Source organism: Sabethes cyaneus, chromosome 2 (genome assembly GCF_943734655.1).
Source record: "Sabethes cyaneus chromosome 2, idSabCyanKW18_F2, whole genome shotgun sequence".
Taxonomy (NCBI): domain Eukaryota; kingdom Metazoa; phylum Arthropoda; class Insecta; order Diptera; family Culicidae; genus Sabethes; species Sabethes cyaneus.
This window is the reverse complement of record NC_071354.1, coordinates 125,764,385-125,778,882: the sequence shown is the minus strand read 5'-3', so window position 1 is coordinate 125,778,882 and position 14,498 is coordinate 125,764,385. Positions and strand designations below refer to the sequence as shown.

General features: G+C 41.6%; 1 protein-coding gene across 1 annotated transcript in view; it reads right to left on the bottom strand.

Annotated features, from left to right (window-relative positions):
* LOC128738116 (dipeptidyl peptidase 4) overlaps positions 1-14,498 on the bottom strand; it is a gene marked incomplete at its 5' end in the record, with an annotated part of 707,787 nt that overhangs the window by 448,855 nt on the left and 244,434 nt on the right. The window contains 2 exons of the mRNA XM_053832982.1: positions 7,843-7,972; positions 8,028-8,322. Coding sequence (XP_053688957.1) covers positions 7,843-7,972; positions 8,028-8,322 — 425 coding nt within the window. The remainder of the gene's footprint in view (positions 1-7,842; positions 7,973-8,027; positions 8,323-14,498) is intronic.

Below are 14,498 nucleotides of genomic sequence, written 5' to 3'. Positions count from 1 at the left end.
ACTCTTCATGTATACATACTAGGGTAACCCGGGGTAATATGCACCGTTTAAGGTAATCGTGGTTTTTCCTTGTTAAGGCTTAAAACTAATACCAATCTTATATACTGAGCATAATCTCATGAATATTAGTTAAAAGATTCTGTAGTTATTATGCTGAAAACATTTGTGAAAAAGACGTGCAAAGTGATTTCTGATACTTTACCTCAGTATCTGAAAACGCACCCAGCCGGGGCAAAATGCACCCATGCATGTTTTGCATCAATTAGTGGGAATATATTCAATGAATTCAATAATTATAATACAATTCATGCGTGCTAACTGACAAAGTCGTTTCTAGTTTTTACCTAATGCTGTGATTACACTTCCTAAGCGAGGGAAGGAAGACGAAATATTGGAGGTGTGTTTACTTTGCAAATTCGTATACCCAAGTAGTATAATTTTTGAAAAACAGTATTTAACAGCCTCCAGTGCTGACTGCAGTTATTTAACAGTACCTGACAACATAGTAGACATTTGAACGTAATTGCGAATCCATTTTTAAAAGAAGCAAAGTAAATAAAGCATGTTTGCTGAGCGTGCATTTTACCCCGAACTTACACAAAAGATATTCTTGGTTAAAACAAAAGTAATAAATATCTAAACTTTAATGTTTTATCAGAATTGTGTAGCTCGAACCACAATTAATCGAATTATAACATTTACCACCTATTAATATTCTCAGAGCAGTTAAACAGTATTAGCGAAACGAAGCAAAAAAATACAGGTTGTTTACCGGGAGAACGTATTACAGCGGCCACAGAGACGGGAACCGATCCTAACGGAATTCTTTTTATCGAAAAAGCGAAACGAATGATGAGAGAGTTTTTTCTTGTGTTCAGTGCGCCTGAATTTTATATACTGCTTTGATATCGAAATTTATATTTTGTCACAGTTGTGATTTTGATAGTTGCATTGTTCAATTTGTTACAGTTGGTAGATGTTTGGTGGGCATTATGGGTAGTGCGCAAAGTGCGTAACGTAATATTTATAGGAAATTACATTTGGTATAATTTTGCATGAGAAAGGAATATATAAATTGTATCGAAATAATATAAATGTATGTATTATTTTAAGCAATTTCGTTGCGAAGTATTAAGGTTTCACAACATGCCGGCCGCCGTTGAAACCGTCCATTTCAACCAACAACTTCGTCGATTACGGGTGATGATCTCGGAAGAACAGTTTGGTTTTCATGTGTAGACTCGATTGGAAGGACCGCAATCTCCGTTATGGCCCGTTTATATACTCCAGCAGCAGTTTTAACGATCACGACTCGAACTCGGCCATCTGGGCCAGTGATGGCTTCGGTAACACGTCCAAGGGGCCATCGTAGTGGTGGATAGTTGTCGAGCTTCAAAAAGACTAGTTGTCCCTGACGAATGTCCACTGATGGGCGTTTCCATTTAGTGCGTTGATGTAGCTGACTCACGTAGTCACGAGACCAGCAGCGCCACAGGTCTTGGATCGAGCGTTTCATATCCTGCAAACGGTTCAGGCGATTAGGTGTCAAATCACTCAAATCTGGCTCGGGGATTGACAGTAGAGGCTCCCCAACGAGAAAATGCCCTGGAGTCAAGGCAGAAACGTCATGCGGTGAGTCAGAAATTGGTGAAAGTGGACGCGAGTTTAGCACAGACTCAATTTGCGTTACGACAGTTAAAAGCTGGTCCATAGAAAAGGCCTTCAGACCCATAATGCGTCTAAAATGGTACTTAAAGGATTTTATGCCGGCTTCCCATATGCCTCCGAAATGTGGAAAGCGAGCAGGGATGAAACGAAATATAATGTCATTCCCAGAACAGTGTTCGGCCCATTCCTTCCACTTGAACTGCTGCAGGAAATCTTGTCGCATTTTACGTAACTCGCGATCCGCCCCGACGAATGCGGTCGCGTTGTCGCAGTGCAACTCGAGAACCCGTCCGCGGCGCGCGACAAATCGTCTGATAGCATTGATACAAGCGACGGAAGATAGATCGGCGATAATCTCGAGATGCACGGCCATCACCACCAAACAAACGAATAGCCCGACGTAGACTTTGATCGACGCGCCTCTCCCACTCAATGGACGAACGAAGAACGGCCCACAATAATCCATCCCAGAAAACAAGAACGGACGAGCTGGTGTAACGCGAACCGGTGGTAGAGGCGCCATTATTTGATTTGCTGGTGTTGGGTTGCACCGAAAACAGGTTACGCATTCTCGAACAATTTTGCGGGCTAAATCTCGACTACGCAGCGGCCAAAAGCGTTGACGAATGGTAGCAACAATTAGTGAAGGTCCACCGTGAAGTGTCCGAAGATGAATCGACCTGGCGATTAACCAGCTTAGCTTGTGATTGGCTGGAATCAGAATAGGATGGCGTGTATCAAATGGTGCTTTCAAATTCTTGAGTCGTCCATCTATCCGTAAGAGGCCAAATTCATCCATAAATAAGTTCAGATTCTTTAGTGGCGATTTCGAAATGGGTTCGGCGTTACACTTGGCGCTTTCACGGCTGTATATACGAACTTCCGCTGGGAATGCCTCGCGTTGGGCAAGACGAATCAAAGCCTTCAATGCGTAGTCGACTTCACTTGTTGACAATAGTGAGAAAATTCGTTGAGTTCCTGTAAATTTGCAGTTGTTGCAAAAACGGAAGCAATAAGCAACACATCGAGTTAGCTTGGCTATGTCCGAAAATTTGCTGAATATGGATGACTGGCTTTGATGCGAGTGGAGAGAAACTAGTGGACGCAATTCTGGTTCCAGTTCCGACTTGGTCGGGAGCGAAAGTATGCAGTCAGGCCAACACTCGAAAGGGGAGGTAAGAAACGATGGGCCATGCCACCAAAGTTTGTCCATTAGTATTTCACCTGCAAGCATTCCTCTGGAAATTCGATCGGCCGGGTTGAGTTCTGTCGGTACGTGTCTCCATTCCGATCCATTTAGGAGACGCTGAATCTCTGCGACACGGTTGGATACAAACGCCTTCCAGTTGTACGATCTGGACTTGATCCAGTGAAGTACGATCGTTGAGTCAGACCAAAATGTAACCTGTTCGTTGAAACCAGTATTAGTCCGTAAATTGTGAACCAATTGACTGCCAAGGAGAGCTGCACAAAGTTCCAGGCGCGGAATCGACTGTTCACGCAGAGGTGCAATGCGAGATTTCGATGTTATTAAATGCGAATGCATCAGACCGAGTTCGTCCGGTGATACGGCGTACACACAGCAACCGTAAGCGTTCGAGCGTTCCATACGACCTTTCTAGGAACCTCTAGTGATTGAAGTTGGTTAATGTCTGATCGATACTTTCTCCACCATGTACTTGACTCTTCTGACAGCTCAGAGTCCCACGACCAATCTGCAGCCCATAGAGTTTGTATGAACATTTTTGCGTTCATGACGACTGATCCGAGAAGTCCCAGTGGATCGAAGAGCTGGGACATTTCGGAAACAACAATCCGTTTTGTCACGGCGGTCAGATTCGGTAGGACAGGAACCTTAAATTTGAACATGTCTCTTTAGGGGAACCACACCAACCCCAAGGTTTTGACTGCTGACGAACGATCTAGTTCTAAATTTTCAGATGTCTCCCACAGCTCTTCAGGCACATTACTGAGTACCGTCCTATCGTTTAATGCCCATTTTCGAAGTACGAATCCGGCTGATTTAAACATTTCCATCAACTGTTTACAAGTGTCCGTCAACGTAGCATGATGATCGTGTCCGAATATGATGTCATCTACGTAGGTTCCCCTTTGAATCACTGGGACTGCCAAAGGAAAGCGTTGTCCTTCATCGATAGCAAGCTGATTTAAAACCCGAGCAGCGTGGAATGGTAAGCTTGCTAGACCGTAAGTGACCGTTTTAAGTTGATATGCCCGTATGGGATCGGTGGGATTCCTACGCCAGAGAATTTGCTGGAATTTTCGGTCGTCTGGGTGAATCCATATCTGCCTGAACATTTTCTCAGCATCGGCCGTAATGGCAAATTGAGGCAGCCGAAAATTGACGACGGTCGAGAATAGAGCTGGTTGAACAGTTGGTCCCACAAACAATGCATCGTTCAGAGACAGCTTAGTAGTTCCCCGACAAGAACCATCGGAAACTACACGTATTTTGGTAGTCGTACTCTCTGGGCGTTGGATGGCATGATGGGGTAGGAAAAATTGTGGGCTACACGACGCGCGCGATGTCAACTCCATGTGACCCAACCTCTCGTACTCCTCCAAAAACTGATGATAATCACGACGAAGGTTTTCATCGGTGGCGAACCTTCTTTCCATTTGTTGGAAACGTCGGAGGGCACAAGTGTATGAATCACCGAGCATTTCCAATTCGTTTTCTTTTAGCGGAAGCCGAACGACGTAGCGACCCGTTTTGTCGCGTGTAGTGGTGGAGGTGAAGTGATTTTCGCAGTGCTGTTCGTCTGGAGTGAGTGCTTTACCGTCTTCGAAACATTGCTTCAGTTTGCTTCAGCGGGTTTGCTTGATGACACCGATGGTTTAGTTATCATTGGTTGTGAACCAGAGGCCGACGGCAATGGTGGTAGATGCAGCATCGAATGATGTTTCTTAAAGCAGCTTTTGCAGGACCCGCTGGAGCAATTCTTCGCTTGGTGTTTTCCCTTTATGCAGTTGATGCATAGCCCATGCTGCTTAACGAACTCGAATCGTTGCTGAGGAGACAATGTTCTAAATTGCTCACACTGGAACAAGAAGTGAGCTTGCTTACAGCTAGCGCACCTTCGCGCATTATCGGAAGCAACATGGGCGACAGCAGATCGTGTTTTAAATGACCTGATCTCGGATTGGGTGTTAATGTTTGCCGATTGGGAGAGCTTTAATGTCTGGACAATTCGCGATCTTTTGTGGATAAACTCGAGAAGGTTTTTATATGTAGGATTTTCATCTGTTCTGGAAACGTCGGTTTCCCACTCACGAAGACTAACGGCGTCTAAGCATTGACTAAGTCGTTCTACCAAAAAAGCATTCCAGTGATTCTCAGTCCCTTCGAGTTTATCCAACAATTGAACGTGACGATCGAATTCGTCAGCGAGGTCTACAAGCCCCTGTCCAGATTCCTTTTTGAGAGGAGAAATAGTCAACAATGCACCCATGTGACGCTTTATTAACATGTTCGAGTTCTCGTATCGTTCTTTTAATAAATTCCACGCCACGAGATAATTATTGGCCGAGATCTCGAGAGCGGATATAATATGAGCCGCGTCTCCTGTAAGTGTAGCTCGCAAATAATGCATTTTCTGCACTGCCGTAAGTTGCAGATTTGAATGAATAAGCGAGACAAAAAGATCGCGAAAAGTAACCCAATCATCGAGATCCCCAGAAAATTCCTTCAATTTCATTTCAGGAAGACGAATGTTCGATTGAACAGGATTGAATGAAGGAACAGATTGTACTTGAGGAGGTGGTGGTGGTTGGGATTGCTGCAAAGGAATCTTGCTTTGCAAAGATCCTTTCAGCTCATAATAGAGTGTTTGAAATTCTAGCCTCTCTTGCGAAAATTCATCGTCGGTGTCTTCTAGAACTTCTATTTCGTCTTGAGTCTCTTCGAACTTGCGCCATAATGCATCAAGACGTTGAATGCGAATGGGCAATTGATCGATTTTAGTGGGATCGAAAGACTCGTCAAATATTTTAATCAAATTAGCGGAACCCAAAATATTGGTCCGCCGACGGTACAAAATTTTCAATTTTGTTATTTACTGTGTCTTCTTCTTGGGTGTCATTGTTTTAGAAAGATAAAGCAATTACCTGGTTTACTGCTTCTTACCACCTAACCTCAACCGTATTCTGGGTGCTGTCGGTTCTAGATGACTGCCGACGGGAAAACACGAGACTGCAGCTGTTGTACTGGCCAATTGCTTGCAGCGACTGGTGAACTTCGTCGAAACACAAACTAGCTGCTGCTGATGACGCTACAGCTTCTACTGGATCAATTCCGGAACGTGGGTAAGGACCTTGTCTACTTACACCAGAACGACACGTGGTGATGGAGATTAGCACCTCGACGAACAACGATACTTGTAGCTTTCTGCTGGACGTGCTCCGGACCGTTGTGCAAGGAACTATTCCGGTTGCGATCAACTGAATCCACGTGGTGGTTTAGGTTAGTACCTTAAACGAACGACGAATGCTTGTTGCCGGATTTGATCCGGATCGATGCGAAGAGACCGTATAGTACTACGGTGAATGGCCGTGTCCACTACAGCGTTGTGCCAGATTGATTCGGAACCGTTGAACCGCTGGGCACGGACTTGGTCGACTTGCACTTGGACACCACGTGGTGGTTGAGGTTAATATATACCTCCGACGAATGATGAACGACGAACGATGACTGCAACTTCGGTCCCGGGTTTCGGCACCAAAATGTTTACCGGGAGAACGTATTACAGCGGCCACAGAGACGGGAACCGATCCTAACGGAATTCTTTTTATCGAAAAAGCGAAACGAATGATGAGAGAGTTTTTTCTTGTGTTCAGTGCGACTGACTTTTATATACTGCTTTGATATCGAAATTTATATTTTGTCACAGTTGTGATTTTGATAGTTGCATTGTTCAATTTGTTACAGTTGGTAGATGTTTGGTGGGCATTATGGGTAGTGCGGAGTGCGTAACGTAATATTTATAGGAAATTACATTTGGTATAATTTTGCATGAGAAAGGAATATATAAATTGTATCGAAATAATATAAATGTATGTATTATTTTAAGCAATTTCGTTGCGAAGAATTAAGGTTTCATAACACAGGTTATTTATAGAAAACCTATTTTTGTTATTATTTACGTTTTCTTGTTAGATAGCACTGCCAAATTGACACAGTACCCAAAGCAAACATCGATTTCACTGGCAGACTCACTTTTTTGTTTTTAAAATGCGTTTTAGCTTAGAAACGGAGGGGGTGCATTTTGCCTCGACGGTGCTTATTACCCCAGGTACCCCTATATGCAACATATATATATGCTACATGCGTTGTATGTAACGTTTTTCAAAGTACTAACATTGCATACGTTCAATCCTCAAAAGATTGTGCATTTGAAAACAATTTAACAAAATCAAGAACACAAACTATTGCTTTCCTGCTACCTTACTGAAATTAAAGATTGTTTTTATTATCCATGGTTTCCCACGTTGAAGGGATTTTACCAATTCAATCCTATTTTTTCAAAAGCACATCTTTTCACTACACTTCTAATGAAACGGCAAGCATGCGAACAGTACAGCTGTAGCACATTTTTCCAACACAGATATAAAGTTCCGAGGTTTAATCGTCTCGCAGTAAAAAATTTGCGATCTGTTAGGACAACAAACTTGTGTCATTTTTTCTGGCTCACTTCCCTAACACAGACATCAAATTGGACTAGGTTTAATCGCGCTCATAAGAAATCTGTTGGCACGAGGGGGATTTGTTACTCTCTCTGGCGTACTTCCCAAGCAAGGACATCAAAATGGTCTAGGTTGAACCGCGGTGTTAAGAAATCTTGTTGAAATGAGGAAACTTGGTCACTTGTTTTGGCTTACTTCCCAAGCATAGATATCAAATTGGTATAGGTTTAGATCATTGTAAAGAATCTTCCAACCAATTACGAAGCGAGAATTCTGGTAAAACATAGGTTCATTATTTTCAATTTTTCAATAGTTCAACATCAAGAATCCATACTTTTTTTCATTCGGGTCAATTCTTAGAAGATTTTCCGATCGATTGGTGTAAGAAGCAGAAGTCTTGATGCAAAATAGTTCTTTTACATATGATTATTCATCAACTGATAACTAGTGACCGTAAACTAATGCAGTTACCTCTTCACATTTCCACGTTGGACTATAACACGTTGCCACTAACAACAATTTTTGTGTCCGCAACATCCACACTGTTGAAATTTGATTGCTAGACGCACCAATCCAACCAGCTGATATAAAATAATGATCTCTGTTAAAATGAAAAAAAATTATGGGGGAACAATAATATATACATTCATACTTACAGGCCTTCCAATGCTACTGGTTTAGTTAATTCAATTGTTTCTATCTCGCTAAAATTTGTTATATTCACAACCCATAATGTTACTTCCGGATTAATAGCGCCTGCCGTTGGATACCGAATGTGTTTCGAGATGGGAAAAAGTTTTCTAATATTTTCTTTCCCTGCAGGTAATATATTGTTTGACGTAAACCATGGGAAACTCATTTGCCCAACAAGGGTATCGTTAAAACATGCATACATGATGTTTGATCCATCCGGGGAAAACCACATGGCCTCGAATGTTGTAAAAATTTCCTCTGCAATAAAGTTTAAAAAACATCAATAAGTTTACTAACCATTCTAATTAAATACTATAACATATTAAATGCTATGAAAACTTGCAAACCAAAAACGCAAAACAGTCTAAGACTGCCAATATCATGAGTGTAGCGACGGGGGGGTTGGGGGGTTCAACCCCCCCCCCCCCCCCAGACGAAAATTTGTTCTATACTTTTTAGCTTGAAATTTCATAGCCAGCTGCTTAGAGCACAGGAATATTTACGGGCCATGTTGTACGATCCTCGTCGTCGTGAGCAGCATCTTAGAGCCGGGTTAGTTCTTACTGTTTTAAGCTCTTTTCAACTCGGTCTTGGGTTACTCGTCGGTCATTTCCCAGGCGTCTCTGAAGTCGCAGTTTATTTTATTTAAAAAATAAAAAATGTCACTTTAGAACTGAACGAACCATCTCGCACGTTCAGTCCCTCTGTTCTGGGTGCCGGTGGGGTTGTTGTGAAAAACTGTTTTCCTTACGACCTGTCCGGTACACCGTGGCTTACCGTTTTTCGCCAAATGCACGTATTCCCAAGCAGTATCTATTTATTTATTAACTTTTTTCAATGAGGCTTTCAACCAGTGGTTGGTTCGCCCCAAAAGCAGTATCTATTGATTCATGCACCTCCGCTGCTCTTAGCTTTCAGCTTGTACTAATCCAAATGTCGTCCGCAAAAGCGCGTATGCCCTGCATCAGTATTGTCAAATCTATAAAAACCATCGGTCTAGTAGGGGGTTCGTACGGTGGCTTATGCCTTTTTCGTAGCGTTTTGCGAAGGGCAAAGCAGTTTGAATACGCCGCTTGTTTTAACTGAGATTGAGTGCGACGGAATCTATTACTGGATTCTCTGCCAAACAGCTTTGTTAAATATAAGAAGATTAGAGCAATGTAACGTCCGTATAAATAGAATACTGTTATCCGAGATAGTTTAGTTGCGTAATATACAGGGGTTAGACAAAATGATCGGGACAGGCAAAATTTTAATGAAATTCAAACGGCCATAACTTTTACAAAATCGAACATTTTTAGATGAAACCAATTGCATTCGACGGAGAAATTTTCCTAGTTTTCCAAAAATATTTTAAAATTTGCATTAGCCAGCGGATACCAGAGATACTCCGGGTTGTCTGGGGGTATGTCAAAAACTGATTTTTTTAATCGACTGTATCTTTTTCTGTCATGGAAATTTATTAATTTTCATATTTTATCCCAAATTAAGATTTTATTTCCAGTCGATTAGTCGAAAAAGAACGGAAATCCGACTAAAAACAACCGAGATATGGCCATTTTAGTGAAATCAGTTCTGGAAATGTTGCCAGTAATATCTTATCTTTATGACCATTTTAAAACATAACCAAAACCATCCCAATATGAATGTCAAACTTCAAAAATTTACGAGGGTTGAAAATCCTGAAGTTTGACACCCATATTGCCATGATTTTGAATATTCCTTGAAACGACCACATTGGCCGGGGTACCTAGAACCTGCTACAGGGTTGCCATCGCACGCTGTGGAACTGTTAATGCTTCCAGTGTAAATGGCTCATAAAATCTTAACGCTTGATGCTCATATTGACATGGTTTGCGTCATGTCCTAAACTGACCAGAGCAATAGATGTTACTAGTACTGATTTTACAAAAATGGCCGTAACTTGGTTGTTTCTCGTCGGATTTCCGTTCTTTTTTCACCAATCGGCTGGAAATGAAATCTAGTTTTGGGATAAAATATGAAGATGAATAAATTTTCATGTCAGAAAAAGATACAAACGATGAAAAAAATCAGTTTTTGACATACCCCCAGATAACTCGAAATATATCCGGTATCCACTGACAAATCTCGAAATATTTTAGGAAAACTAGAAAGATTTTCCCGTCGAATGCAATTAGTTTCATATAAAAATGTCCAATTTTAAGGAAGTTATGGCCGTTTGAATTTCATCAAAATTTTGCCTGTCCCGATCATTTTGTCTAACCCCTGTAGATGGTCAAGTGCGATCATGTGGTGTTTTATTCTCCCGAAAATTCGTCCTGTTTCGCTGTCCATTGAAAGCTGATACTATTTGTCTTACGGCCAACAGGATTAGTTGAAAGATAGTGGGTATCGTACTTTCGTCTGCGGATTTGTGCTGTCCGCAATTGGTGAGCAGCAACATCACTGTATCTTCTTATTTGTGTTGTCCACGGCTATCAGCCATCCCACATACGCGAACTCATCTACCACTTTTGGTTCGTCGCCGTCAACGATTACCGTCCGCGAAAAAAGCACGTTCGTTTCGTTTGAGCTTCTGTCATTCATGTATTTAATCTTCGACGCGTTTATTTTAGGCCGAATCCTCCTAGCCACCGCTTTCAGTTTAGCGCAAATGGCCTCTGCAGTGGCAAAGTTTCTGGTTTTAATATCAAAGTCACCTGCGTAGCCAAGAAGTTTTGAAGAAGTCTGAAAATCAAACCACCGGTTTCGAAATCTGCTCGGCGGATCACTTCAAGAGCGAAGTTTAAAATCTTGCAAGATAAGTTGTTAGCAGCACCTTCCTCAGATAACACAAAATCGTAATAGAAAGTTCTCATTAAATCGTTTTCATGTCAACTTCACATTGGAATTGTATAATGATTAGAGTATGTTAAATCGAAGTGAACAATAAGTTGTTTTGCAGTCGTGCGTGTCTTCATACAAGTCTTTTTTTACACGGTTTGTTTTTTTCGATTACTCAAGAACGGTACAACTTAGGAACCATTTACAAACTACGTAACGAATGTCGGGCCGCTCCCAAATGTATTGAGAAATAAATAAATGGTCCTTAAGTTGTCCCGTTCCTCATAATCGAAAAAACAAACCGTGTAAAAAAGTAAGTACTTGAGTGTATACAATTCATGACTGTGAATTATAAAGCAGTATAGACGATTGCAATATTTGATTATATCTTAATCATATATTCAGGAGTATTTAGTTGCATGTTATAAAAACTACGCAAAATATAATTACAAATAATTGTCAAAATTTTCGCACGTATATCGCCTCCACTTTGGTACATATATGTTCCTATATAGCGTGAAATATAACTTTTTCGTTTAGATATGATTTCGTATATCTCAGTTGCAATCGAGATATACAAACCAAATAGTTCTTTACTGGGTCACTGCGTCTCGAAGAGACCCGATCCGATGGACTCTAACAGCCTCTCCCAGCCGAGATTCGAACATACGACGTATCTCAATGCCAACTGGAAGGCAAAATTTTTAACATTTGGTTTCTATTATTTCAATATTATCTTTTTAGTCAAAAGAACACTCAATTTCAACCAAAATAGCTTTTAACTGAAAATAATTCCCCATTTCCTGAATAAACTCTTTACGGTTAGGGTATGTCAGATTTGTTTTTTGTTATAGTCGCGAGAAATGGTGAAGTCGCTGCGGCTAAATTGAGCCCATTTTCTATAGTGGTGTCTGTGTTTTTTTAAATCCGACCGGCCGAAGTAGCCTGCACAAGGATTAGATAGTTTGCAAAAACAGATCAAAAGAGACCGATGGATAACGTGTCGGTATTGCCTACATTCCAGGCTCATTGAAGATAATTAGTTTTGCAGTGACAACAGCTTGCTGCTGGCGCTAGTGTATCATTGAATCGTTCATATACATTAGCGCCAGAAGCAAGTGGTTATCACTCAAATATCACCTATGTCAACACGATAGAAGCTTTTCAGGCGTTTCAGGTCTCACATATCGGTAGTAGCACATTAGTAGTGTAAATAACGCACCATATGCTGGAATTAAAAACAAAATGCTGCTAGTGGCTAGAGAATGAAAATTGATTTATATTTTCATATCAGAGGGGAATTTTTGTGTTCTTCCGTGATAAAAAGAAGTAGAATTGTTCTGTGAGAGCATATTCACAGCTGTTTAGTTTCTAGAATAAGTAAACGTTATCATAATTGTGTGTTTTCCAAATCATCATCAAGAGCGGATTGCTGCTGGTTTTTTCAGCCTGGTTACGTGCTAATGGAAAAACAGTGGTTTTGATGTTTATTAAATAAAATTTAGCAAATTACTTACATTTTTATGAAAATAGTTATAACACATTATAGCCTATGAGTGCTACATTCGTTTCAGTATTGTTATATAGCAAAGTTTTTATTTGGGAAACTATGGTTTCCATAGTTTTGAGCTTTAAAAACGATTGCCTTCATGGTAACTTTTCTCAGATGTTCCACAGTGTTCCGCCCTAAGTTGTACATAGTGGGATACAGTATAAGTTGAGTCACAAAAAACAAGTGAGATTAGCTGCTCATAGCTGCTCTCCCCCGAGATACACCCCGTTAAACATTGCAAGTAAAATTTAAAAAACCAGTGATAGCTGCTAAAGGGAAAAAGATAGAGCTCTACTGTCTTCAACGAAAATATGCAATTTAATGTGATTAATAATTTCTTAGAACATTTGAAAAGCATACAAAGCGTTATTGAAGAGCTAGATCGAACAAACTGTTTTGAAGGGTGTCCCTAAGAGTTTGGTTCTATAACTTCTTTCATGTAAGAGATAGAAATCTTCAGTTTTCAACAAAGTTTCTTGAAAATAGTTTAACTACAACTTTTCTGTAAGTAATAATCATTTCTGACTTAAAATAGAGAAAATATTTTTTGTATCTGATTAGGGACACCCTAAAGTCCGAATATTTTTTCACCACTAGAAAGTGCTTTTTGAGTGAAGAAACTTTTCTGAAGCAACTATTATGCTATGTCTTAAGCAGTACATGTGCGCTCAAAGCTGTCCACCGTATACCGGACACGTCAAAGCCGCCCTCTTCGGCTGAACATCAGGCAGCTAGATAACCCACAAGCTGCCTAGAACTACGCGCGAGTACTGAATGAAGCACTGCCTTCTTCCGAGGAGTTAGGTGCTTCAAACCTCGAAGACGGTTGGTGCAGAATATGCTCGGCCATCGGAGAGGCCGTTACCGCGGTACTAGGTATTGAGCCTCGGAGTACACAAAATGATTGTTTTGATGGGGAATGCCAACAAGCGGCGGAGGAGAAAAAAAATGCTTGGAAAATTTATCTATATTGCCAGTAGAGAGAACCTGGCCAAATACCTACGAGCTAGGAACCAGTTGACCACGATCCTGAGGAGACAAAAGCGCCAACAGGACGACAGAGATCGTGAAGAATTAGAGCAACTATTCCAAGCTAATGACACGCGCAAGTTTTATGAGAAGGTGAACCAAACTCGGAAGGGCTACACACCGAAACCTGACATGTGTAGGGACGAGGGAGGAACTATAATTACAAACGAGCGCGAGGTGGTCGACAGGTGGAAGCAGTTCTTCGATGAACACCTCAATGGCGAAGTCGCAGAAGGAGGCGGAACGGAAATTAAACTAGGAGCGCCCATGGAAGATAGTAATGTCCTAGCACCTGATCTCCAAGAAGTCAAACGAGAAATCAGGCTGCTGTAGACCAATAAAGCCGCTGGGAAGGACCGCCTACCGGCAAAGCCTTATAGACATGGCGGAGAAACGCTAGCAAAGGCTCTACACTGGGTTATTTCGAGGATTTGGGAGGAGGAAAAGCTACCGGAGGAATGGATGGAAGGAGTGGTTTGTCCCATCTACAAAAAGGGTGATCGGCTAGACTGCTGCAACTATCGTGGTATTACGCTGGTAAACGCGGCCTACAAGGTACTCTCCCAGATCCTGTTACGCCGGCTGTCACCGATAGCACAAGGTTTCGTAGGGAATTATCAGGCGGGTTTCATGGGGGCTCGCGCAACTGCGGACCAAATTTTTACTATCCGACAGATCTTGCAGAAATGTTGGGAGTACAACGTGCCCACGCATCGCATCTTTATTGATTTCAAAGCAGCATACGATACAGTCGATCGAGACAAGCTATGGCAGATAATGCACGAATACGGTTTTCCGGACAAACTGACGCGACTGATCAGAACTACATGGGATCGAGTGATGTGTTTCGTACGCATCTCTGGGACACTCTGGAGTCCCTTCGACACGCAACGAGGGTTGAGACAAGGTGACGGTCTATCCTGCATGCTGTTCAACATCGCTCTTGATGGGGTAATCCGACGAGCGGGCATCGAAACGGGAGGCACGATTTTTACCAAGAGTAGCCAACTTCTAAGCTTTGCAGATGACTTCGATATCATTGCCAGGA